Source organism: Gadus macrocephalus, chromosome 14 (assembly GCF_031168955.1).
Source record: "Gadus macrocephalus chromosome 14, ASM3116895v1".
NCBI lineage: Eukaryota > Metazoa > Chordata > Actinopteri > Gadiformes > Gadidae > Gadus > Gadus macrocephalus.
Genome location: NC_082395.1, coordinates 12545130 through 12572202, shown reverse-complemented (window position 1 = coordinate 12572202; position 27073 = coordinate 12545130). Strand labels below are relative to the sequence as shown.

The 27073-nt window shown below is 44.4% G+C and overlaps 2 protein-coding genes and 2 long non-coding RNA genes across 6 annotated transcripts in view; 1 reads left to right on the top strand and 3 right to left on the bottom strand.

Annotated features, from left to right (window-relative positions):
- LOC132471863 (glypican-5-like) overlaps positions 1 to 1313 on the bottom strand; it is a 121707-nt gene extending 120394 nt beyond the window's left edge. Inside the window, exon 1 of the mRNA XM_060071186.1 lies at positions 937 to 1313. Within this exon, the coding sequence (XP_059927169.1) occupies positions 937 to 1090 (154 nt within the window). The 5' untranslated portion in view covers positions 1091 to 1313. The remainder of the gene's footprint in view (positions 1 to 936) is intronic.
- Positions 1314 to 4620: 3307 nt separating this feature from the next.
- On the bottom strand, positions 4621 to 7324 carry LOC132471676 (uncharacterized). 3 transcript variants are annotated; one of them, XR_009528885.1, is made up of 6 exons: positions 7233 to 7324; positions 6893 to 6994; positions 6204 to 6573; positions 6061 to 6139; positions 5369 to 5993; positions 4621 to 5183 (listed from the first exon to the last, which is right to left on the bottom strand). It is a non-coding gene; the product is annotated as an uncharacterized LOC132471676 (long non-coding RNA). The 3 variants fall into 3 exon arrangements; XR_009528887.1 differs by having other exon boundaries at positions 5369 to 5969; XR_009528886.1 differs by having other exon boundaries at positions 7203 to 7305.
- A 2225-nt stretch (positions 7325 to 9549) lies between these two features.
- LOC132471675 (uncharacterized) overlaps positions 9550 to 27073 on the top strand; it is an 89692-nt gene continuing 72168 nt past the window's right edge. The window contains exon 1 of the long non-coding RNA XR_009528882.1: positions 9550 to 9653. This is a non-coding gene — a long non-coding RNA (uncharacterized LOC132471675). The remainder of the gene's footprint in view (positions 9654 to 27073) is intronic.
- On the bottom strand, positions 14532 to 27004 carry tmco3 (transmembrane and coiled-coil domains 3). The gene is made up of 15 exons (XM_060070893.1): positions 26864 to 27004; positions 26501 to 26604; positions 25375 to 25658; positions 24900 to 25067; positions 24608 to 24787; positions 23546 to 23746; positions 23204 to 23332; positions 23017 to 23109; positions 20104 to 20278; positions 18620 to 18737; positions 17853 to 18048; positions 16494 to 16644; positions 16308 to 16387; positions 15755 to 15904; positions 14532 to 15491 (listed from the first exon to the last, which is right to left on the bottom strand). The coding sequence occupies exons 3-15, from the start codon at positions 25630 to 25632 to the stop codon at positions 15378 to 15380; spliced, it is 2013 nt and encodes a 670-aa protein (XP_059926876.1). The 5' UTR covers positions 25633 to 25658; positions 26501 to 26604; positions 26864 to 27004; the 3' UTR covers positions 14532 to 15377.

Here is a 27073-nt window from a genome sequence, read left to right as displayed (position 1 = left end):
GTTCTTGAGTTAAAGTGCTCCGGTACTCAGGACCCAGTTTAGGGCTGGCGGCCAAGTCAGGGGTTGTAGTTTCAGACAGAAGCCTGCGCTTTGGAAGACGAGGTGTTGGCTACTGACGGGAGGATTAAGAAGGATTACTCGTAGAATATTACTGGACCCACGCATGATTTAAACCAATTACATGCACGTTAATCAGAGGAGGGAATCAAGGCACATGAAGACATGTTTTAAAGATGGCGAAGAGTAGACAATGGCCTACCCCGATGCAAAAGGAATGGATAACATAAGTGCATTTATTTCATTTTTTATAAGACTATGTAAAAGGTTATGATAAATTAAGTATATTTACATAACGATTATAAATTAACATACTTCATTTTGACTCTTCAGAATAACATGGTTTATTGTGGCACGTTCCCTGTATATCTGTACTTTTATAATGGACAGTAAGTCTATACATTTTTTGATCCATTCTGTTTTATGGCGGTTCCACCACGTGATGTTGTCCGTTTCAAACATCATAAAGATCATTAAGCAACACAATAATGACCCCACCTCAGCAGGTAGGTCAACAAAGCTGTCCACGCACGTCCAGGTACACGAGATACAGCTTTGCCTGCAAAACTGCACTAATATTTATGATATTACTGATATTTATCACCCACAACACTTGACTTCCAAGATTTTGTTTCGGAATATCATTTTTTTGGATTGGTTGAAATAAGGAAAATAAACACAACCTCGATATCGCTCTGGTGTAGGCCCTACAGACAATTTGATTGTATTACCACTGATCTTCACTTATCGTGTCTGTGGAATATAAGACGAATAAAAATGTTTTTATCAAAAGATTCCCCATGGGTGCAAGCAGACTACCGATACAAAAAGCATTAAATTAAGTGGTGTTTCTTTCATCAAAACAAAACTTAAACATACCTGTTCTTGGGCTTGAGGGGACTAATTTCACAGGTCCTATTTGCTTGAGCTGGAAAACTTTGCGAACTTCATCGCAGGTGGTTGGGTCGCCAAACGTTAACGCAGCGCAACATGCCAATACCAAAACGCAGTTAATTTTCCCTATTAGCGCCATCCTTAAACCCAGGTAGACACACACGCTTTCATTACACTCACCCTAACCATTGCCTCGAAGGGGAAAAGTTTCATTAGGTGAGTGCCATTCCCTTATTCACAACCGTAATGCAAACGTATGACGCCTCAAATGACGCCTAAATCCTACATCCAAGTGACTGTAATGTTGGTGAGGTCGCTTTGATTCTGTTTTGTTTTGAAGAGTGTGTGCAGCTCCGATCAGAGTTGGTTCGCGTCAGATAGGGGTGATTCTTGGAAAACCTTGGAGTCGTTGTAACAACGCCATCTAGTGGATGGACCGTGTCCTCACCCTTCACTAATTTATGTCTGTAAAGCGTCTTTAGTATTCTCTCCCTCCTTAGAGCAGGAAGAACATATTTGAGTGTTATTCCAAAAGAACATTTCTGGTGAGGTTCTAAATCTTCGAGTTCAAAACTTTACTGCTGAGAAATAACATAATAATATTAAACACAACATACTCACTATTCCTAAAACTATTTTCTTTAACCTTTATCCATTACATGGTTGACACACGAAAACACACTCAAAGACTATCCAGCACTAGGGCAATTCATTACAATATCCATTTTTTATTAAACTGTTAACACATAAAATGAGGAATTAGACCGAGATGGTGCTATAATGTCTCGCTGCGGCTTGTAGGACATGGGACATCACACGTCTGTCACGTACTGTCACGTGATTCCACTTGCCACCCCGACTGACGTCACAGGCTAATTACTGAAACAACCTAATTGTGATTGCAAAAACATGCATTTGTGAAATGAGTTTTTGATGGGTCCACTCCTTAAGCCAGGGGTCTTTCTAGGTTTCATAAACATCCGTGGCCTAGCCTAGCCCAGACGGAAAATGAAAATGCCAAAATGATTTCTATGCTTTATTTTGCATGAAAAAAAAATCATAATGCTTCACCTAAATAAACTAAATGCGCAGTTTATTATAGCTTAAAATAGCTACCTGACTGCTGTGCTGCATATCCCCAAATGTCTAAAATTAATACAAGTGAGACAGACTTTACACACACATCTGACTGGGGATAGGATAGGTTAATTCACTTGAGGTGGTAAAAAGGTTACGTTTTTAAACTGTTAATTCTCTTGCCAGAATGACTATCTAGACTAGGCTAGTACTTTTTACTTTTTACTTTTTATTTATTTTTTTAACATAAAAATTATATTCGGGGCTAATTAAACACAGGGTCTGTGATTAGGATGTCTGGGTTCAGGGTCTGCGTTCAGGGCCTAATCGACCAGGTAAACACGTGACCTGCCGTCCTCCTCCGAGCTCAATACATTCATGATCCAAAATCTGACCGCAGCTGACCTCAGATCTGGTGAACTGGGCTTTTATTTCCTTCACTTCATATGTTTCGCTCAATCCTGTTGCTGGAGGCAGAGTTATTTGCAGACAAACTAGACCAGCCCATGAACATTTTAAAATGTAAATACACAGACATTTCTGTATAATTAAGGTGTATGACAGCTCCCTCTGCTGGACAACAGTCTCACACCAAACTACATTTTCCATTTGAACCAACGTAGCTATAGCCAAGGGCGTCAGTTTGTTTGAATAAGTGGTGGGGACAATAACCATAAGCTTGAGTGTGGTTTGAAAAGTGCTGGGTACCCTTATGTAAGCTATTCATCCATTCAACGCTGCATTACAATATGCTCTACAGTGTATTGTCAGGTGTTGAAAATCCTATTCAAACAATAAAAGTTGAAAACCACAGTTTGTGTTTTGGCTTGTTTTGCAAAAACGGCGTTGGAAACACCAGGGTATTAGCTCGGGATATGTAATACTAATACACACCGGACAAAGAAAAGTGTTGGCAATTTAACACTTATCTTGACATCAACAAAGTTTACCAGACAAACAATGCCAGACTGTAAAGGGGGTACGAAATGAAACGAGGTACTGAGCATCAGCCTTTTGAAGACGAGCAAGGGCTGCTGGTAGCATATATTATGCTGCATTAAAAAATAAAATAAAAAAAAAAGCACCCAGAGGAGAATTGCATCTGCCAAATCCTGACCACCAGTAAACACTTGCGAAGGACCAATGTAGACTTCACTCGTTACAACAGCATAAGCAAATTGCCCGCAAACAAAATCCCCTACAGTATAGGATGATCACACAGGTTATGCGAGAACATATTCATGTCAGGATAGGCCTACCAGGCTCCAAGTCGTCACATATCTCAATCAGACAAAACAACTATAACCACATTGGCATAGCAATCGCACCTTGTGTAGTTGCTACTAGCTGCAATCTATATATACAATGCATACTAGCTGGAGCACCAACCAGAATCAGATCACAATCGCTTAGGACCGTGGGTAACCTTTGGCCAGGTCATCACGAGCAAACAGAACCAGCAGCAAAGTTTACGTAAACCAATTTCTTACCTTATGTGGCCCTCCACATGCAGGCTAGATGATGTATCCATATCGTTATCCAGTGTCACAAACCGGCTATTTTCTGAATAAAAATATCAATTTTGGCTGTCTGTCTTGAAACTTCTCCAGTGCGTTCACACCAAACGCGATGGGGCGACAGGATCCCATACAAAGTGAACGTATAGACGCGTATCGGGCGAATTTTCCACGAGAGAAAACCGGCGACGAGTTTTGATTTGTCGCGCCACACTTTCCCCGTGCACAGGCGAGCGTGTTCACGAGGATTTGTGGCGCGACAAATTCGCTCGAGTTGACATGTTTCAACTTTGACACGAATTTCGCGTAATGACAGCCAATCAACAGCGTAGCCACTGAGTGACATGTGTAACGTAACAGCCAATCAGCGTTCAACCGTCAAACTCAGTGCAGTGCAGTCCGGGGTGAACTGCAGCATGGAGGAGAAAGTGATTGTTGCCGTTTGCGACACTCGGAGCTCTATATATAATAGTATATAATATAATTGCATAGATATAATATCACGGCCAAAAGCTCAGTGCGCCTCCGGATGGCCATAGCGCGGGGAGCTCTCATAGGGATTGGATTGGGCTTCTCGGGGTTTGTTTACCGGCGTTGCTATGGGTTCCGGTCTTGTGTGTTCCAACGGTTTATTATGTAGGCCTATCTAATAAATGATGGCTTCGTGCGCGCCTATCGCATGATTTTAGACTCTACGATTTCGGTCGAGTATGTGGGGATTTTTTCAGCCGCAATTGGTTGCACATTTTTAAAAGTGGTGGGGACAAAATTCGTATTTTAAATAGTGGGGGGGGACATGTCCCCCCTTTATCGACGCCCATGGCTATAGCACATTGATGTGAGACGGGTTGGTGGATTGAACGGGTTGTAGTAGCAGAGAATGGCCTGCGGGGCAGTATGTACATTGTTAAATACATGAATATGCTTGAATTTAGGAGTAATATGGAGGTTTCATATTTTTACAAAATGGATTATGTGAACATTGCAGAATAACAATCATGTATGTTAATGTATTGCAGGAGTTTAGCTTGACATTAACCAAGTTTAAGGACAATTAAATGAACCGCAACAAACATGTAGAAGTCAATGTGGGATTTTAATATATAAACAAAAACACTTGACAGAAGTTGAATACAATTTTGTAAAGGAAAGCAGAGGAAAACATTTTCCCAAATGAATCTTTTCAAAATGTCACCACCATTCCAAAAGCAAGTGAAGAGGTTTGTGTAAAAGCAGTCCTCCCTGACCAGCTCTGTCCCTGACTCTAAACCCTGACTCTCAACCCTAACGCTAAACCCTCTGAGGGCAGGAAGACACACCTTCAGTGTAAAGGTTTGAACCACAGACAAGGAAGAAAAGAGGAAGCAGTAGAGATTAGTGAAGTAGTGAGGTTAGTGACAGACGTGAGGGAAAGGCGTGTGGAAGCACACGGTTACATGTGGGGTCAAGAAGATCACTCCTACTGGAGGTCATTGATCCATCAGCCTCAGACTGCTGAGCTCAGCAGGTCTTCTGGAGGACGAGGCTCAGATGAACTGAGGAGACGGGACCAGCAGGATGTCAGGATCAGGGCGGGTTTAGCTCAGGTGTGTCTACCCCCGACCAAACAGGATCAGGAGAGGTTCAGCTCAGGTGTGTCTGCCCGGACCAAACAAGGACAATGATTAGGTTCAATATTCAAAAGATGCAACATTATCTGAACCAAAGACAAGTCATTAAGGAGCAGGCAGGCTTTAGGGCGCCTTGCTCAAGGACGCATCACTGTATTCTGAGGACTTGAACCCGGCACCATTGGTTTGAGAGTTGAACCCCCAACCCCCTACCTAGTCCACTATGTCCAGATAATGCACATTTATGAGGAATTCTTGATGGTAGAGTCCTGGTGGTCCTCAGGATTTGCCTTCCAGATGTATGGCTTCTCCATCAGTCCTCCAGATTCCTGGTCTGGTTACAAACTTAATTTGTCTCTAATGTAAGGTAACAAACACAGTAGTAGTTTGTCTCTAATGTAAGGGAACAAACACAGGAGTAGTTGGGCTCTAATATCAGGTAACAAACACAGTAGTAGTTGGGCTCTAATGTAAGGTAACAAACACAGGAGTAGTTGGGCTCCAATGCAAGGTAACAAACACAGGAGTAGTTTGCTCTAATATCAGGTGACAAGCACAGTAGTAGTTTGTCTCAAATGTAAGGTCAAACACAGGAGTAGTTGGGCTCTAATGGCGCGTAACAAAGTAGCAGCTATAGTTTGTCTGGTAAACAACCACAATAGTATGCCGTAACTTGTACTGGACAAACTAATCCTGCGTTACAACAAGTCCACTGTTTATTTTAGGCAAACTTACGAGGATCCTGTTTGGTGGAGTGATGTCGTCCTACAGAGTCTTGGTTCCTTCATCAGCTCTCCTCAGCCAGAGTCCTGGTCTGGAACAAAGCGCGAGTCTCACCCTGAAGTGTGGTAACAAACATGTAGTTCGTCTTATTTTTAAGGTTTGTTTGGTTAATACAAACTTACAATCCTTGTTGGTAGAGTGATGGTCATCCTCCAGATTCACGGCTCCCCTACCAGCTCGCCTCCGCTCCAGAAACACGTTCTAGTAAGAAAACACAGCTGTATTTTGCCCTTTAAGTCAACCATGTAAGTAAATACAAACTTACGAGGAATACTTGTTGGTTGATTCCTAGTCTTCCTCCAGCGTCTCAGCTCCTCCAGCAGCTCTCCTCAGAGAGAGTCCTGGTCTGGAACAAACAGCGGAAGTCTTGCTTCAACATGTGGTAAAACAGATGTCGTCGTCTGGTATATATGGTACAATCGCCGGTAGTTTGTGGTAGCAGTATTCTACGAGAAGTGGCAGTGAGTGTGATGATCACTTCAGAGTCAAGCTCCATCTACCCAACGACAGACGTCATTCACCAGGCAGGCCCTCCACCAGCTCCTCCACCAAGCAGGCCCTCCACCAGCTCCTCCACCAGCCCAGGGCCTTCAGCACGGCTCCTCCATCAGCTCCTTCAGCCATGGATTCCTGGTCTGGTTTCAAACACAGTTGGTCTCAGCAGTAAATCACCTGGGACACAACACACCCCACCTCCTGTATCTGAGGTTCACTTGTAAAATGGAAGACAAATTTAAACACTTAAATTAGACAACGTCTGTAGATTGTCGCGTTCAGCAATTCATCCACTACGGTCGTAGCAACACTAGTAACATTAATGGCTCATATGACTCTTGCATAACCCCCGTATGAATTAACTCACAGCTTGGCACAGATTTAAAGTCATAAGATGATCAAAACCAGACCTAAACTACCGTGGATTTTAGTGTTTCAGATGAGCTTGGTGATGGTTACCCTCTGGTCCGGTGCTGCAGGCCCCTGGTCTCCAGCCTCAGTCTCCGGTCCACCCTGGCACCACAAGCCTCCGGTCCCCAGCCTCTCAGCCTCGCCTTTGAGCTACAGCAGCAGGTTTATATCAGCATTTGCCCAACAATAAACTTATTGGACTCATCTGAAACCGAGTTACACAATTAATTGAACTATTATTTTATAACTCAAGACCAGAAAAGACTTGAGACCAGACATGAGCATCCCGTTTTTGGGAATGAAGACAGAGCAGTCCACAAGTTTAAAGAAGTGGTTCAGGCCATGCATCGAAACTGACCTGAGAAGACCACTCACACAGAGCACTGACCTGTTCTGGAGGACTTCTGACTGGAGGTGGAGGTCTGGCTCTGGGTGAGGAGGTGGAGGTCTTGCTCTGGGTGCAGACACCTTGGGACAAACTAACATGTTACCTTTTTAACCTTGTACAGTTCTAGAGTATCTTCTACTGTAACATGTGGGAATGACGGCCATTATTTTAGCTTTAATATTATCCAGTTGGTAACTCTGCATCAAAGTCGTTGTTTAACGTCATTCCATTGGGTAGGGATTAACTTCTGTGGCAATTAATGACAGCAGATATTTAGAAGGTACAAAAGCTGAAACAAAGAACACTAAGCAGTATCGATATTAAATCAAATATACTCAGCCATATTCAGGTGCTGGGTTCCGTTGAAGAAATGTCAAATTATCTTCCACCTTGAAATGATTTTCAGCCTTCCCCGATGTCAAAAATGGGCCCGCAAGTAGAACGCTGTTTTGTACGCAGTGAGAGTGCCGCAACGTCATCGTGGTTAAAAGCACGGCGCAACCATCGGAAATTATCAACATATTGTACGACGTACGTCTCAGTATTAGGGATGGGCGTGAGGAATCGATTACTCGAGTACTCCTCGTTACAAATGAACTCGGTTGATGGACAGGCAAACTCGAGTTTGCATATACAAAAGGAGACAAGTTTTCTGAAGCAAATGTATACATTTTCTGTGTGGGGCCACTGGCGCGTGCCATGCACACAAAGCAAATGAAATGTATCAAACACGCGTGCCGTGCCGTGTGCACAACGGCAGAATTCAAAAAGTTACGAGATGGCGGTCAGAGCAAAGCGCAGCGAAGTATTGAAATACTTTACAGAAATAGGAGATCATAAGGTAAAATGTAAAATATGCCAAGCGAAAACGAGCTACCAGAGTACTACGAGTACTATGTGGCAACATATGCTCCTGAAACACAACGGTGAGTTCGGGAAAGCAGACCCGCAGCAACCGAGTGTGTCTGCGATTTTCGCCGCCGCAAGAAACCGCTGTAATCCCGGACATGTAGCGAAGATCACAACGCTGAGTACTTTTTTGTTCATTTGCTGCTGTTTTATTTGCAGCTTTAAATTATTTGCAATGGTTAGGATTGATTGAGAATAAGCATTCCATGTTTGGTTGGTAATATTGCCGTTCATCATTAGGCCTATTCCTGCTGCAGATGCGTTGCATTCTAAAAATAGATTCGATTAAACGAGTACTCGATTGATCCTCGAGGAATTCCTTCGATCACTCGAGTTTGGAATTTACTACTCGTGCCCATCCCTACTCAGTATGTATTTAATATCAAACTTTAGTTGTGTAAGATAGGGGGCAACAATTCCCAATGGAAACCGACTGAAAAAAAATTCCGTTGGCAAAGCCTTGAGGTTACTCAAATAAATCAAGAACGTTCCGCCAGATTCCCTCAGGGGACTCCCGTCAAACTAAATGCCAGGTGGTTTCTTATGGTCGTCAAGACTACAACGTTCTATGCTAACCATTGGGACTAAATCAAGTGACCGCACTCAGAACCTTCCACGGCGGGAAGCACAAACCGTCCGACTGGAATCCGAACATTCCGGCCGGAACCAACCAAAGAAAAAACCGAACCAGCGCCTCACCTTGAGCTGAACGGAGGAAGATCCTGAAGTCCAGCGATGGTCTTCATTAAAACACAGCCAACAGACTTACCTTGAGGAGATCTGTTTGTTGCTGTTGGTCATTAATACTATTCAGTGTACCTTTACATTATTATGCACCCAGTGTGTACAAGTTATATCACTCAAAACCATACGAAGAACCAAACTACCATGTACGTCCACAACAACTTTAAACCTAAAATCCGGGAATCATTCATTACAAAACCGTGTCTACATTATACAATTATCTAGATTATTCAGGGTACAAACCATACAGAGCAAATCTAAACGTTGAGCTCACAGAGAGCCGACCATAGCCCTGCAACGTCACCCTGACCGCCTCATCACCAACAGCAAATCATGCCAGCCAGCCAACACATGTACAGCTCCAGTGGGAAGTGGGCATCTGAGTGAAAGGACTGCCCATAATAAAAAGAAGCCCAATTCCTGAACTATCCAACCATCTTCATGGCTTAAAGATTTACAAACTTGACAATTCCATTGTGTTCTAATGACCTTAGTCTGCTCCCTCGTTACTTATAAAACTCGACATCTCCATCACTAGAGTGTTGCATCCTACTCATGGGGGTGTGGTCTGAGTGAGCAGAGATGCATGCTGGGATACAGTGCTGTCTGAAGTCTTCAGTTCCATAGACAAGCCCCTCAGGAGAAACCAAGTGTTTGAGAATCCGTCGTGACATCAGTTACATGAGCTGGAATATCCTTCAAGATGTTGCCAGGATTCTCAGAGGAGAAAGGCCAAGAGGAAGATGTGTGGATTCTTCCTCGCAGGAGGTGGAACACAACAACGGTCTTCATCAGAGTACCATGGAACACTTTGAAACATTCTCCTCTTTACACCTTGAAGCCCCAGTGAAGGTTTCCTTACCTCCTCAGATGAAGAGCACAACTTCAGCTCGAAGAGCGCACTAGCTGGAGTTCCCGGATTGGTTCTGATTTAAGGGAACCAATCGTTCAGCTAGTCCTGTCTGAAACAATTACAGTTCAGCCTGAGAAGACGTGCAACAGAGAGCAAGACAAGATCCACAGGGCTCTCCATCAATCCAGCCAGGTAGGAAGAGCCGTCTCATTACAGGTCGGAAGGTCATCTTGAATATCCATTCAGGTCCCTTTCCAACGTCAGACTCTCCTTGTGGAATTCCTTTTGGTGTCCATCCTTCATTGATCCTGATTGGTGTGGTCCTAGTTTGAAGTCACTGATCTGAACACGCCGCTTGCATCCTTTTAGCCTTGAGTTGGATACTCTCCTTCCTGCCCAGTGTGTTGGATCTCGCTCCGGAGCATCGCTCAGGGCTCTTCATGTCTACTGGAGGCCCTTAAGTAAACGTGTGGCCGTCCATCAGGTATGATTTAGTTGACCATTCCAATATCCCAAGCCAATCACACAGACCCCCGTATGAACATTATCACTGTCAAAGCAAGCCGGACACACACACATAGAACCCAGGACAGGCACGTAGAACCCCATGCCAGGTGTGAGTGGGAGACACACACACACACACACAGTAGAACCCTAGCGATGCTCAAAAATTTCTTCCATCTCATGTCAAACCCAAACACACACACCACTGAGCCGTAAAAGGCCAAACAATCATGCAGAGTAAAAACCTCATAGCAAATAACATTCCATCATCCCCCCCCCCAGCTCTCCTGCCAGGGCACCCATAACAGAACAACCAATGTCTCCAGAGACGTAAATTATGTACAACATTCTTCAGTGGCATCCCACATTGGTGATGGATTATGTTTGGCGTCTCCAAGATGTGTCCCAGGTTGATTCAACATCTCTGAAGTCATGTCTTTGTAGTCGAGTGGTTTCCTGAATGAGGGGCCTTCACAGATGCAAACGGTGCAGCTTTAGTCAGCCTGAGGACAGGAAGGAGATCATCTGTTCAGAAGACCACCCAGTGGAGGGGGGTGGCTCTTGAGGAGCAGGATCCATATGGGGATGGCCCCAAATAAGACCTTCTTGGAAATGAAACTGTTCCTGAGGAGTCATGATGCCTGGAGGGGACTGTTGAATGTGTTCCATGGTTCTCTGTGTCAGACTGAAGTTGTGTTTTAGTCGTTGAGATGAGGAGCCCCCTCATCTCCCCCTGGTGTTTCTCCTTCTGAATCCCTGTCTCCATCTTTAAGAACATTCCAGTCCATGTAACTGACGACACGACAGTTTCTCAAACACTCGGTTTCCCCTGAGGGGGCGTGTCTACAGACCTGTAGACTCGAGAAAGCTCTGTACCCCAGTATGCACCTCCGCTCACTGAGACCACACCCTCATAAAGTGTGGGTGAAAGTAAAGCAACACTCATGTGATGAAGATGCAGAGCTCAGGAGAGTAGAATGAAGAAGACTGAAGATATCAGAACCCAACCCATTACTCCAGCTTACAACAATAACTTGGAGCCTGCAACCATATTAACAAATCATTAAAACCAACATAAACCAAACACCTAAGCAACCCATGAACCAATAAAACATCTTACTACTCAGATCAACCTTCAGGTAACAGGTTAACTCACCAGGAAGCCAAAATACATCAATGTGCCCAAGAGTAATGAGAAATTAATGACTTACAGTTTGCAGTTATGCTTCATGGTTAAGTTGAGATACTCACAGAACTGCAGTTAATCCATGATAGACCTTTGAAGGAAGGAACAGTTTACTCATGGTCCAAATTTCAAACAAGAGTTAAACCACCACAATCCCCGATTTCCTTCACACATTATCAGTGATTTATATTCAACATACAAGTCACATCAGTTCTACTCACATCAGGTTCAGATGAGATGCTCCTTTACTTCAAAAAGTCTTTAACCTGTGAAACTGGAAGAGATGTTAAATAAGTCACAACAGACCTCAAAAACAGACAAACAAATGTACTGCCCGGTTCCCTTTTAAGTGAAACGCACCAGATGCAACCAATTAACTAATTAAGAAAAACACCTGGCAGGCGAGCTGCGGGCGGTGAGTTAATTAGTAAAACTCAATGCAGTAACAGTGAGAGGCTATATCAGCTCTGTGTTTGATCTTAAATGACCATTTTAATTAAAGGGATGAGTCTGATTTGACTGATTTAGATTCAAACTTCAAAACTAAAAGTCTTCATTCAATTCACCTTACTGTGTGTGTGTGTGTGTGTGTGTGTGTGTGTGTGTGTGTGTGTGTGTGTGTGTGAGAAGGAAGCTTTCATCAAAAGAGACCAGACTCATTCACTGGTTAAACTGGAGTCATCGCCTACCACCACACACGTTAAAACACACACACACACACACACACACACAGTACAGACAAACACCATACAGACACACACACACAATACACTATAGATTCACACCATATGCACGCACAAACCACAGATACACACATATAGATTCACACACAATTTTGATAAACACAACATATAGATACAAACCATATGCACACACAAACCATGTATATATATTGTGGTAACCCGGTCCTCGATGTTGCCGGGTTCCACGTACAAATCACGCTTGGCAGCAAGGGTTTAAGCCGATCACAGCATTTATTGCGTACATCTGAGACAAGCAAAGTAAACGCGGTCTCTAGGGCCTCCGTGGGCCTCCGTGGGCCTCCGTGGGCCTCCGTGGGCCTCCGTGGGCCTCCGTGGGCCTCCGTGGGCCTCCGTGGGCCTCCGTGGGCCTCCGTGGGCCTCTCGTCTCTCGCGGAACAGAGCGCTACCTTCTTCCTTGCTCACGTCCCTGGTTCCCCAAATGTCAGTCCTCGTGCTCCTTTTATAATGGCTCCTCGGCTTTCGGCCAGGTGTCCCTCAATCTCGCTGATTGGGGTTCGGTCGGTGCTCTCCGTCGCCAGCTGGTGGGTGACGGTGGTCTCGGCCATCCAGGACCAACCCTCGGGCTGGTCCGGGCCGAGGTTTACGGGGCGGGATGCCACAATATACACGCACACCATATAGATACGCACACACACCATAGTTACACACCATATAGATACACCATAAAGATAAACACACCAAATAGACACACACCAAAGATTAACTTAATATAGATACAAACTAGATACACCCCCCCCCACACCCCCCCCCACACCCACACCCACACCCACACCCACACACACACACACACACACACACACACACACACACACACACACACACTTTTCTCTATTTTTTATTGGTTTGTTTGAAGAGAAGAGCAGAAAATAAAATTGATAATAGATACCAATTCCAAGAAACATATTATCTGAATCGAAATGAAATCATATATTGATGGTTATTAAGCACACAATATACACCGCAAGAAAATAAAAATGCAGACGTTTTTTGCAAAGCAAACAATTTTCTGTTCCCTTTCTTCATTTGTCACGTGAAGTCGTTCCCCATTTTGTTATACTTTTCCATCATTGCCAGTACGTTATTTTTTTTATTATATCAAAATTAATTTAAACAAAAATAAATCAATATAAAGAGAAAAGTCGACTCTCTCTAGCTTTCAATTCAATCCTGTTATTTGTTAGTTTTAATCCGACTGTACATTACTGAATGAATCTCAGTTTTGTGATTTAGACCTCACTTGACCTCCCTCCCAGAGGTCCACGGTGCAATGTTTTTTTTCACCACTGGGATGCTGACGGCGTTACCAGCCTACATTTTTTTTCCTTTGGCGGCCCTCAGTCAAATTTTGGGTTCCAAAATTGGCCCTCAGCTGTCAAAACTTTGAGAACCCCTGTGGTAGACCCACTTCTGAAAACTGTAGTTCTACCATAGAAACGCTAGAGGTCAGCAATACTCCCCGTCGCGCAATGACGTCGGTTAGGAAAAGTGGAGTCGAATTCATTTTAAACAACGCTGTCTTTTCCTATGTTTGAAAGGAGGCACATTTTCATCTCTCCTTGACCCTATGAGGTTTTCCACAAAGGTTAAGTAAAGGATAGGAGATTTGACTATTCGTAGAGGAATAGGGACACAGCTAAGGAGTTTCACCGCGTCCGCCATCTTGTCGTCACGTGACAGCACTTGGGCGATGGATGTCCATGTCCAGGCTGCAGCGAGACCTTACTCAGATGGTGGGCAAACATAGCAATGAATGACTAGGCTTTAGCGAAACGCTGTCCTCTAGTGGAATCAGAGTATCAAACCAGAGAATAGGAACCACAAAGCAACTAGAAAACATGTTAACATGTTAAATTCACACCTTCGTCTACCATTTTTCTATTGTGGTGTTTTTGTGCATGACAACATTTTCAAACCTGACTATTTAATACTTATAACTTAAGAACAGTTTGAAAAATAACAAAGGACACACTATAATAAATAGAGGTATTTACTCAATTGATCCACCTTATAAATAGTCCAGTGAGTTGTAAACGTTGTAGGTTGTGCAGCGTTGGAAATTGTACAGCTTACTACATAAGAAAGAAACTAAAGTAAACAAAGATAAGCCCTTTAGTATCTGCCATCTCCACAGACCGAGATATATATATATATATATATATATATATATATATATATATATATATATATATATATATATATATATATATATATATATATATATATATATATATATAAATTTAAAAAAAAAAGAGAAAGAGAGAGAGACAGAGACAGAGACAGAGAGAGAGGATGTTGGACCAGGTGTTTGGAACAGCAATAAACACAACCAGAGGCTGTCCTAAGACATACTGGGCAAAAGTGCATTTTTATAATAAAAATAGAAGATTTTCAAGACGTACATATTTATGAAGATAAATACATAAATAAAACCCTTTTTGCAAGACAGTTCTCTGAGTGTTGAACAAATTCAGGTAGACAATTTTGCACCACAAACATGAAGCCGTGTTGAAAGACAACAGCCTTGCATTTGTGTAACATTTGCATCCCATTTCAAACGTTCATTGGGAGTCGTTAAACATAATCTAGGGAGAGGTATGGGCCTTATTTACTTACGGCCATCTTGGTTATAAATGCTAGCTGGGGTGGAACTGAATGCGGAATTCCGCATTCAGTTCCCCCACCCAGATAGTATTATGAATGAAGTCGGAACCAAGATGAATATGTCTGAGGTTTGTTTGTTTCAACACCTCACAGGATCACATGTGTACCCCAAGGTTATCCAGGATGACAAACAAACACCGGGTAGTAGATAAACATTTAAGTTACTGGCTAAGCAGCCTTGCTACTGACTAAACAGCAACATTACTGATTAAGCAGCGACACTGCTAGTTACACAGAAACACTAGCAGCGAAGCAACAGCGCTTCTAGCTAGGTAAAATGGGCATCGTCAGATGAGTGTTTGCGGCCATCGTCATGCGAGTGTTATAGGCTTGGTCCAGGTGATTGTTTTGGGGATGTGGCCAGGAGAGAGTTTTGGCCATGTTCATTGGTTTCAGGTGGTTTATGGGGGTTTGGTTAGGCGAGTGTTCTCCGGGCGTGGTGAAGTGAGAGTTCCAGGGACTTGATCAGCTGGTCAGGTGAGTGATTTAGGGGGTGTGATCAGGTGAGTGTTGTGGGAGCTTGGTCAGGTGAGTGTTTTGCGCTGAGACCGCATCCCCCACCTGTGCGTGGTGGCCCTCCAAAGGAGAGGGGCCAATAGGAGGCTGAGAGTGGTGACGCTCAGCACCAGCAAGTACACCTGTAGACCAGAGAATCACCAGCACTATCAACAGCCAATCGCACACACTGACTCGCTACGCTACACATGCTTAATGACTCAGCAATGTATGAATACGTTGTAATGGAGGCTGGCCTGCTTGGCTGAGTAGCGCTTTGTTCACTAAAAGAACACGTTGTTACATAAGGTAGCCTAGCCTTCTGGGCTAGGTCATGGTCTCCCAGGTAAGGCGGTGCTATGCTCACTGATATAACTCATTGAATTGCTAGGCTTGTGCTACTGACCTCTCTTGAGATTATGCCAGCGCGGCGTGCACGGCTTCCCAGGACGAAGGAGAATTCGCTGACCTGGGCCAGACCAGCTGACACCACCCAGCGGATGTGGCGGGAACAAGGAGGCAAGATGGCTGACAGCACCAGCACGGCCATCAGGAACTACCAGAGAGGATTTCATAATCAAATGTATTGTGCGATGCAGCATTGGGACTGTGTATTTTAGGCATATTCAATATATTATGCACAGTTTTTGGATATGAATTCAATGTTTTTCTATATTACACATTTCTATATTTTACATTAAAAAGTTTGCATAAATGCATAATTGAATGTCAAAGTTTTAAGGTCACAGGTCAAGTCTCCCTGTGTAGATTAACTGACGGCCTAATGATTCATAATCACAAGCAAATGACCTATTACTTAGTACTTGGATAGGGACATTGATACTACGGAAAGATATTGACTGGCTTTAAATGATTTCAGTGAAAGCAGATGCAGAAAACTGTACAAAATAATGGAGTCTAATCGAAAACAGGGGATATAGAGGGAAATCTGTTTATACCTTCATGATGACGAGGGAGAGTGTCAACACCACGAGAACCGTCAGCTCATACAACACAAAGCTGGGAAACACATGGAGACCTACACAAACACACAAACGCAAAAACACACACCGTGTTCATCTTCCACAACACTGTGGTCGGGGTTTGTAAACAACCTCACGCGTTTTACATAGATGGCCTCTCACCGATGGAGGCAAAGAAGATGATGGCAAGGAAGTCTCTGATTGGCTCAATGCACCCCATGACCTCAGTGGTGACCATTTGACCAAGGGAAGAAAGCAGCGCCCCCGCCAGGAAACAGCCCAGCTCCATGGAAACACCCAGGAACTCAGTCACCTAGGCAACGCACAACAGCCAGACAATGTCATGTAGGTAACATGCAGCGGTCAACTCTGTCAGCATGGCAATACACCAGCGAGCGACATAGGATAACATGGGTTACAAGGGAATTTTTGGTTTTGGCAATATGTCTTATATGATCGTGAAAATAGTAATCTTTGCCATTTTGTCACTGTGATTTAGAAAAAAAAAAAAGGACTAAAATCCTATGTCTTTGCCGTTGTCCCCAAAAGACTGTCGTATTTTTATCTTTGATATAATATTTCTACATTGATAGAAATATTCATAAATATGTTTTTAAAGCCATACATGCAAACATACTGATTCATTTTTACGAAAATATTTCACCAGCATTCGCAGCAGAGTAGAACGTTCACATAGTGTTTTGGGAAGAATGGCAAAAACATAGGATTTTACCCAGTAGCGTAGCCATAGCCAGGATTTTTCAACAGGGTGGATTTTTGAGACATCTTTTACATTTCATTTTTTGGATTCCGATATAGGCAGTACAGCAATTGTCCCAAAATTAAGCAACACATGATTTCATGACTGATCAGACGATTGATGGCAAATAATAATATAGGCTACATTGTTAAATAGATCAATATTCATCCCCGGGGGAAATTTATGGCACAACATGCATGCATCCACGGTTGAGAAGGAATTTGGAGAACGTAACTGTGGCTTCGACTCCCTAAAGTCCAGATTGAACCGTGACATGAAGGAGAAAGGCATTGTTGCCGGTGCGTACTCCCGGACACCTGCGGAGCTCAGCTCCTGGAGGAGCTCCCGGACTTTACCAAAAAATTTACAAATAGAGCATTACTGTAAATATTTGTAACAAAATGATACTTAATTGAAACAAAAAAAAACATTTTGTACGATATTATAATATGGGCTATTTTTTCAATCCTTGAATTTCAAGTAAATGCCGGGCACTTCTGATAGGGTGGGCCAGCTGTCAATCATATTGGCACTGGCCCACGTTAGCCCTAATGTAGCTACGCGCCTGATTTTACCCCTTTTTTATAAAATCACTGAGTTATTTAAGTAACAAAAAAAAACTAAGCCATTTTAGTGATAACATGGCATATATTACTAGTTGAGGTTCATATAAGAGATATTACCACTTTTAAAACCAAAAACTTTATGAATGGATGACAGGATTCCAGGTGATAACCAATAGAGGGCATCTAGGAGCTGACCGAGAGCAGGAGGAAGACGAAGGCACACGTCCCCAGCACCATGATCTCTTTGTTCCCCTTCCCTTCTGCGTGGAGCTTCCTGTAGAACGGACCAATGAGGACGGACCTCAGCAGCAGACAGAGCAGCAGCACCGCTGCTAGGGACACTAGAACCTGCACCAACAACACCATCACACGAGCACCTCCCAGCAGCACACTGAAACACACACATAACACAATACACACACACACACACACACACACGCATAATTTAAGAACAGCACACGAGCACCTCCCAGCAGCACACTGAAACACACACATAACACAATACACACACACACACACACATCATTTAAGACCAGCACACGAGCACCTCCCAGCAGCACACTGAAACACACACGTAACACAATACATACACACACACACACACACAATATAAGACCAGCACACCCGCACCTCCAAGCAGCACACACCTTAAGACAATACACACACACACACACAATACAAGACCAACATCAGCAGCACACACACACACACTTCCCGGCAGCACTCTAAAACACACACCATAAGAAAATACACACACACATCAAATAAAAGAACAGCAAACACAGACCTCCCAGCAGCACACTTACATACACACACCATGAGACAATACACACACCCAATATGAGATACTGGATGAGAGAGGATGTGTATGCATATTTTGGTACGATACAACCAGATAAGTTTGGGTTCTTTACATATACACATGTGTCAGCAGTAGTATATATGTATATCATGTGTATAACCTGTCTGTGTTGGAGCTCTGGGCCTGGATGAGGGAGGGCAGGACAGCGATGAAGAGACCCAGCTGGACGTCCTGCATTACCAACATGCCCAAGAGAACACTGCTGTACTCCACATCACCTAAAACAAATAGATTGATTTTATACATACACCATAAACATATACACCGGTACACTAAGCAGAACGCTGCTGTACTTTACGTCGCCTAGGATATTGTTTTTCAACCTGTGGTACCACCTGCGCTTGGATTTGCAAATGGCGGATATCCAATTGCCCTGATGACCTTCGTCCCCACCAATCTTTTTTCCTTATATTTTGCCGCTGCTGCTTAAAGCTCCTTCTTCTAATCCAAGATTCAATCTTCCTTTTACAATCCCCCAAAATTATTTCTCATCTTCTCAATACCCCCACTCCTCCACCTCCTTCCACCCCTACTGAGCCAATTTGTAAACTACTTTGTGAAAAAGATGGAACATATGTTGCTCATTTCCCCAGCCACCTGCTGTCACCACCTGTCCTTTAGCCTCCTCTTCATCTCCTACTCTAACTTCCTTTTCACCCCTCTCCCCCGATGAGGTTCTATCCTGGGTCACTTCCCACCGGCCAACAGCCTCCACTCTCCGCCCTATCTAGCCCGCTCACCTTTTAGAACAGCCGTTCAGAAGTCTTCACCACATTGAAGCACACTCTCTACCCAGCGAAGCACCAGGGCGCCCCGAGGAACTCTGTCCTAATAGCAGTTCATGTTGCCGTCTGAGAGAGGGTTATGCTTCCTGGACCCTCATACTAGAAGACCCGTGCCCCAGTGTGTCAACATCACTGTGTCTGCCTGCATGTGCTACATGCAGCTCAACCGGAATGCAGCCACCCGGCTGGTCTTCAAACTACACCACTACTCAGTTGGTTCCATGCACTGGATACTGTGGTTGCTGGAATCCAGTTCAAGCCACGGGTGGTATTGGCCTACCAGGCTGTCAAAAGGCTTGCTACTCCCTCACTACATAGGGACCCCAGCAGCCGCTCAAAGACATCTTGATAGTTTGCTGTCCTTGCTCCACAACGGTAGAACTCCACTGACATCAGGACAGCTGAAACCCTTTGTATCTCCCACCGCAGCCTGAACACATATGCACATATACTACAAACAAATACAACCTCAGTGGAACACTGCTGTTCATACCCTGTTGATTATGAATATAACACAGCTGCATAACAAGGGATGTAAGATAGATACATAGAATGATAGAGGGATAGGTACAGAATCAGAAGAAGCGACAGACAGACAGACAGACAGACAGACAGACAGACGGACAGACGGACAGACAGACAGACAGACAGACAGACGGACAGACGGACAGACGGACAGACGGACAGACGGACAGACGGACAGACGGACAGACGGACAGACGGACAGACAGACGGACAGACGGACGGACAGACGGACACACAGACAGAGTTACAGAGACAAACAGATGGCCAGACCCACCGTCCTTCTCTGCAGCCAATAGGCGTGAGACAAGGGGGGTGCTGGAGAGAGCCAGGCAGCTGGAGATGAAGACGGTCTGCGTTGGTCTGATCATCAGCACCTGACCCCACAACAGACCAGCACCCACCATGAGGAGGCTGAGACAACAGGAACCCTGCACTGATGGCTTCCACACCTACACACAACCACACACACACACACACACACACACACACACACACACAGAACACATGTGTAATACAAACAGTGAGATGGGTCGCACTTTCATGATCCCATCTCACCAGGACGTGTTAAGTGTCTGTGTGTAACCTCCTAGATCAGATCTAGGCTATTGCAATCCCACGTGCCAGATCCCGTATGGAAGTGGTCTGGCTCACATTGTGATTGGATCTCAGCGTGTAGAAACAATCCGCCCACCATCCATCTGATAACTACGGAGTGGAACCCACAACCCTGCCCCCTGATTTACAGCACATGTCTGCATGCAAAATATACTACCAAGAATAAACAAAAACGTTCTGAAATGGCAGCTAAGAACTTAATGGATGAGATGATCATTAGTTTCCACACCAGGTAAAGTTAGTTAAGTTTAGTTATTTAATTCCATAAAGCAAATACTTCCCTCCTGGTTTTCTTTCTCTCCCTCTCCAGTCCTAACGATGTGATTGGAGTTCGCCTGTTTAGTCTGAGATTTCTGCTAATTGGTTGCCTCAGACTAGCCTGGTTCTACCAGACTCTCGTACTTCACTTCATTTCATTTCATTTGTACAGAGAGTCTGGACCTAATCAATTGACAAACGTTAAAGGCACCCACTGCAACTTTATGTAAACATTCAATGAAAAATAAACATTCAATTTCTAGTCTTTTTTTTACACGTAGTAAGTTTCAATAACTCCATACCATTACATATCGACATTCAAGGAGCAAAGATGAGACGTCGTTGTGTGGTGAGAACTGATAGAAAATCGTAAACAACAACAATCGCCGGTGGGGAGAAGCCATTTTTCCATTGACTGGAAGCCTGCTTTATTTATTGTAGGTTACAAAAAATAAAGAAAATGGCGGCATTGTTGTTGTTATCGATTTTGTATCAGTTCTCACCACACAACGACGTCTCATCTTTGCTGCTTAAATGTCGGTATGTAATGGTATGGAGTTATTGAAACTTACTACGTGTAAAAAAGACTAGAAATTGAATGTTTATTTTTAAGCCTCGAAAGTTGCACTGGGTGCCTTTAACTCACTTGAAGGCGGGTGTCTGTTGAAGTTTAAAATGATTGGATCTGCCCAGTGCCACTCTGGTCGCTAACGTTTGGTTGTGACGTATGTCATGCGCCGGGAATCACGCACAGGTTGTACACAAACCAAACACCTTGCGCGTCTGCACGAAAATGTCCGTCAACGACAGCTGCAGGTTTTGTTCGTCGAATTTAATTTATCAGGGAAAAATTGCACATTGTAAATCAACTACCGACCTACAACAACAACTCAAACTGGCGCACGACTTTATCGTCATTGTTCTCAGACACGCCCTCTGTTCGCTGATTGGGCGCCGCTGTGGCGGTGTCATGCCAAATTTGTACCGGCTGCCAAATTTGTACCGGGCACGTCATCCATACGTAATCCATTACAAACCTGCCTGGCAACAGAAGATCGCGTCGTCCGTTGCCTGGCAACGGACGATCGCGTCGAATGACGTGAAAGGTTCACGAACATTCGCGAACCTTCTATCTAGCGATCCGTTATCTGTATCGTGCTATTTCGTCCTTGACCTGATTTAAACACTCAGTTTACTTGCTAAATTTGATTAAACAATTAAATACAATACAAATATAAAGTAAAAACAAGTGTTATCTAGCGATCCGTTTTCTGTATTATGTTATTTCGTCTTTGGCAACATGAGCGCGAATGTTTTTTGAAACCCGCTTTAAACACTCAGTTTACTAGCTAAATTTGATTAAACAATTAAATACAATACAAATATAAAAGTAAAAACAAGTGTTATCTAGCGATCCGTTAACTGTATTATGTTATTTCGTCTTTGGCAACATGAGCGCAAATGTTTTTTGAAACCTGCCCGGCAACGGACGACGCGATCATCTGCTGCCATGCAGGTTTGGAATGGATTACATATGGATGACGCGCCCGGTACAAATTTGGCAGCCGGTACAAATTTGGCATGACAGCGGCGCCAGAAAACCAAATTACATACAGCAGGTCCAGACCTAGTACTGAAGGGAAATTCAAATTGAGCGGAAGTACTTAGGCGGGCGGAGCCAGGCTAGTCCAGACCTAGTACTGAAGGGAAATTCAAATTGAGCGGAAGTACTTAGGCGGGCGGAGCCAGGCTAGCCTCAGACTGGGAACTGGCATTTAACCTTGCCAGACAACCGTCGCTCTCCTTCTTCCTTGTTCTGTGCTTGGCTTTTAGCCTTAGCTTTTGAGCAATCCTTCGGGACACGGTATGCAAGTGGAGGTAAAGAGCATTATTAAGTTGGGGCTACCCTTTACATTGTACACACAAAGCTTTAAACCAATGTCTAGAGACACTGGTTGCTTTGGACGATGCCACCCCTGTAATTGTTTTGCTAACATGTATTTTTAGATAAGCCAGGTAGGCCTTTATGTTGAGTTTACTTTGAGAAACAGAAGAGGGCCATTCCTTGTTTTGTTGATTTCTTTGTTTTGGCATGACCACATTTGTTATAAACCCATGTTATGTTTCTTATGAGTTTAAACATTTGGAATAAACCCTTTAATTGTCAGCTCCCCTCTGATTCCTTCTATTTGTTTGGTTGTCGCGTTATTGTCTCCTATATTTCCACCACAAGGAGGTAACAGCCATTATATATAACAAGCAAATTGTAATGGAAAACAGCTTGACGTGTCAGGAAGATTGGCATCAGAGGTACCTTTCTCAGCCGCTCCGGGGAGAACTCAAGACCCACCACGAACAGGGTGAAGAAAACCCCCAGTTCACCTAGCGTCTCCACCTGCACCATGGACTTAAACACACACGCATGCACACATACATTATATCACATTTCACCTAGCGTCTGCACCATGGACTGGGACGCACACGTATGCACACACACACACCTTGATAGTGTTGAGTCCGGAGGGTCCCAACAGGACTCCACAGATGATGTACCCGAACATTGGAGGGAGACCCACCAGCGAACAGAGCCAGCCACACGGGAATGACAGCATCACCACACACACAAGGTCCTGGAAATACATAGTCATCATCATAATTAGCATACATACACACACATGGCCCTAGGAACACACACAGGTCCTGGGAAAACAAAAATTATCATCACACACACACACACACACACACACGGCCCTAAGAACACACCCAACCACCCAACCAAACCCAACACCAAGGTGTTGAGGCTTGGTCGGGGTAGAACCCCATGGGAAGAAGGGGGGTTTCACCTTGATGAGGTGTGGGTCAGACCGGGGCATGGTGGAGTCCCGGGGCTTGGTGAGGATGTACTGGTTGTTCTGGGAGTCGATGAGCATGCTCAGTCCCAGATCGTCCTCCGCCTCCCTCCTCCGGGACACATTCTTCCTCTTCCTCCCGTCCTCCTCATTCTCCTCCACTCTGAGCACCGCCTCCACATTCACCCCCTTCATCTGTGGGACGGAGACGGAGAGTGTGTGTGAGTTACATGATGTGCGTGTTTGTGTAAGCGCCACACACCTGCTTGTTGCATTGTAGGTGGGCTCATTAAAACGGGCAGTAAATCCAAAACAGTTCCATTTTAAACCTGATGTGTTATATGATCTTCAACATAGCACTTTTATCGTGTTTAATGAAATGAGACCGTAATTTAGAGAAAGGAGTTCAATCATATGTTTTTGACAGTCTCTTCCAACCTTTTTGTGAGCGTTCCTCTCCACTCTGAACACAGCAAACACTATAGTCGGAATGTTGGAGTTGTATCATCGAGGGAGTCTTTATTAAGCCCTTCCCACCTGCTTGTCACTATCAAATGTGTGTGCTTTAAGCCCCTGCCACCTGCTTGTTATCATCGAGGGAGTCTCTATTAAGCTCCTCCCACCTGCTCATTGTTATCATCGAGGGAGCTTCTAATAAGCCCCTCCTACCTGAATATTGTTATCGAAGGCGTGTGAGTTAAGCCCCTCCCACCTGCTTATTGTTATCGAAGGCGTGTGAGTTAAGGCCCTCCCACCTGCTTGTTGTTATCGAAGGCGTGTGAGTTAAGCCCCTCCCACCTGCTTATTGTTATCGAAGGCGTGTGAGTTAAGGCCCTCCCACCTGCTTGTTGTTATCGAAGGCGTGTGAGTTAAGCCCCTCCCACCTGCTTATTGTTATCGAAGGCGTGTGAGTTAAGGCCCTCCCACCTGCTTGTTGTTATCGAAGGCGTGTGAGTTAAGGCCCTCCCACCTGCTTGTTGTTATCGAAGGCGTGTGAGTTAAGGCCCTCCCACCTGCTTGTTGTAATCGAAGGCGTGTGAGTTAAGGCCCTCCCACCTGCTTGTTGTTATCGAAGGCGTGTTCCTCTAACTCCTCTTCGAGCCGGTCTGCGGCCCGGCGGACATCCTCCAGGATCTCATCGAGCATGGACAGGGTCTTGTTCTGAGCCAGAGCGCTCTTCAGCGCCTCTTGCTGGTGCTTCTCGGCCGCCAACAGTTCCACATACTCCTGCTCCTCCTAATGACGGAAAAACACAACAAAAGCATCGTCTATAGACCCTTTAAACTCCAAAATTCCCCAGAAATGCACAAGGTGTGTATGGTCGCCATGGGAACCTGGCGTGGCTCACTTTGATGGCGGCCTCTCTGAGGGCCTCGAGGCGGAGCCGGCTGCTGTCCTTCATGTTGACGACGTCGCGATAGTCCCCCTGCAGCGCCCGATGGAGGCTCACGACCGACTGGAAGACCAGACTCTCACTCTCGTTCAGCTCCTTTTGGAACACCTCCAGAGTGTGCACCTGGCGAGAAGGTCAACACACAGGTAAGCAACTACCTGCTGTAGCCGGCGGTCGGTGGATATGAGGATAATGCACGGTTAACAGCAGGGCGTCCCTGGTAGATAAACATCTTATTAATGGTCAACACATAGGGTGCATCCCTGCATAAAGACTGTTAACATTAGACCTCAACTGAGTAACACAGGAAAATACAAATGAGCTATAAAACACTATAATATAGATACTACAAAACAACCGAACCGTACTTTTTGTGCTAATTCCTATTCCAGATGGCAGAAGCTAGTCTGAGACCTGTTACAGTTCCCACCTGGAAGAGCCTCTCTGGATCCGAGAGCGTGAGGTCTCTCCCGACGGCGTCTGCAGCCGCAGACAACTTCCTCACCACCATCTTCTTCTGCCGCAGGAGGCCGGACAGGCGCTTGCAGCTGTTCACCAGCCAGGTGTTACTGGGCGCCGCGCCACGCCCACGGTGCAGCTTGATGGCCTGCTGGGCCACGTGCTCCTTCTGGAGCGCCGCTAGCGCCCCCACCAGGCCACAGCACACCAGCACACACACAGCCTGCATCCAGACCCTTACTCACCACTCTCACCCTGAAGGGGACAATGGAGAGGATAGAGATTATCTAAAGGCTTTATCTATACACCTACCACAGAAAAGATCGCCAGCATTGAAGTCCACTGAACATACTTTGTTGAACACTGCTACTACGAAGACATGCTCAACCTGTTGGTTCACAAATCACGTAGGCAATATGCTTGACTAGGGTTTGATTCTTTCAGACCTGCGGCCCTCTAGTACATTTCATCCAATCTCCTCTTCAAACCTCATCAGTGTGCGCTCCATAAAGGCAATAAATCCCATAAAATTACATTACAAAGAAATATTGGTAATAACCGGAAATAAACTAAAGAGAGAACTTGATAAATGAGAAATGAGAAATAAAATCCAATTAGCTACAAGGACTAGTAGCTTATTGACCTAGCAAGGGCTGGGCAAAATAAAAGCAAAAGCTATTGCTTGTATTTACCATTTCAAGGCTAAAGCACCAATCTTTATATTAACTCTATATAGCTTATATATATTTACAGCAATACTAGCTGGTCACTGTGTGTTTGGGGAATAGGTGTGGTACATCCGTTCACAGTGCAAACAACAGCCAATCCCATTACCTAGAAACTTTACTCTCTATCCCTTACTCTTCTTCTCTGTTCTGTGGCTTACTTAGAACCAACAGCAGACTAGCCCGAAGCAGAAACCCCAGAGTATAATGACTGAAGCAAATGGAGTTACAATGGTACCTCATTCAAGTGGCAGAAATCTATAATGAACTGTTTACATATTAAACCGCACAACATAGGATACTACACCATAATCTGATGCAAAGAATATAAAACAGAGCAAATGTTGTAAAGTGTAGGAGTTGGGTCCATACCTTGATGAACATGAGTACAGTAGGGAGAATTTTACTTTCCAGTCAAGGTTCCACTTTTTCTGATAATATCCCGATCATCAATAGGACCACTGTTCACAATGTGCCTAGTTAAATGAGAGAACACACACACACACACACACACACACACGCACGCACGCACGCACGCACACACACACACACACACACACACACACACACACACACACACACACACACACACACACACACACACACACACACACACACACACACACACACACACACACACACACACACACACACACACACACACACAAATTGTCAAATAACACGGATACAGAAATGTAATTTGAATTCTGAAAGTTCGCCTCAATAACTAATTACCTGCTTCCAGTGGGGTGATACCGAGAATGCGCTGACAACTTAACGATTATCTGAATTGTTATTATTACTAAAGAGTCGCATCCCAAAATCACTACACCAAAACGTCACGAAATACCTCAAGAATACAAATCAAACTCGATTATTAAAAAGTGACGGATGGTGGCTACCTGCAAAAGTATCTGCGATGTGTTGAGTTGGACCTCCTCTGTG